Source organism: Ceratina calcarata, unplaced genomic scaffold, assembly GCF_001652005.2.
Source record: "Ceratina calcarata isolate Rehan_Ccalc_2016 unplaced genomic scaffold, ASM165200v1 scaffold10014, whole genome shotgun sequence".
NCBI lineage: Eukaryota > Metazoa > Arthropoda > Insecta > Hymenoptera > Apidae > Ceratina > Ceratina calcarata.
Genome location: NW_017130879.1, coordinates 1 through 526, shown reverse-complemented (window position 1 = coordinate 526; position 526 = coordinate 1). Strand labels below are relative to the sequence as shown.

The 526-nt window shown below is 34.4% G+C and overlaps 1 protein-coding gene across 1 annotated transcript; it reads right to left on the bottom strand.

Moving 5' to 3' along the window:
• Positions 1-3: 3 nt before the first annotated feature.
• Positions 4-502, bottom strand: LOC108632022 (riboflavin kinase-like; the record flags this gene model as incomplete). The annotated part of the gene is made up of 3 exons (XM_018036321.2): positions 283-502; positions 104-206; positions 4-36 (listed from the first exon to the last, which is right to left on the bottom strand). Coding segments are annotated over exons 1-3 (190 nt in total), but the record flags the coding sequence as incomplete, so codon positions are not given.
• Between the last annotated feature and the right edge of the window lie 24 nt (positions 503-526).

The window sequence follows — 526 nt, the reverse complement described above, 5'->3', positions numbered from 1 at the left end:
ATGCAATGTCGCTTTTTATTGCTTTGATCAGTTCCGCTAAAATGATATAAATATAATTTAATTTTAAGAACAAAGAAACAACTTCTTAATACTTCTTATTTACCTTCGGACGTGAAATCTTTCTCCGGTCTTACAAAACCCGTGAAAATTGCTTGAATTTCTTTTCCATAAAAGTCGTTTTCAAATGTATGCAGTACATGAATCTCCTACGGTGACGAGGTTTCGTTTTTAAAAATCCAACCAGCACGTTATCAAAAGTGATTACGTGATTTCTGTACGTACCACAGTCTTCTTTTCATTCTTGTAAAATGGATTCCAACCGATACTCGCAACCATTTTATAAGTTTCTCCGTTTAAAGAAGCCCATCCGTAATAAATTCCGGTATCAAAATCATCTGGTAAACCGTTTACCACCTTGTCTTCAAGATTTGCTACAAAGAAAACAAATTTCACACTGAATATAACAGTTGCATAGGCCGGTATTCAGAGTCGTTGCTTATTCTTAAGACCGTCTTAAGAATTTGTT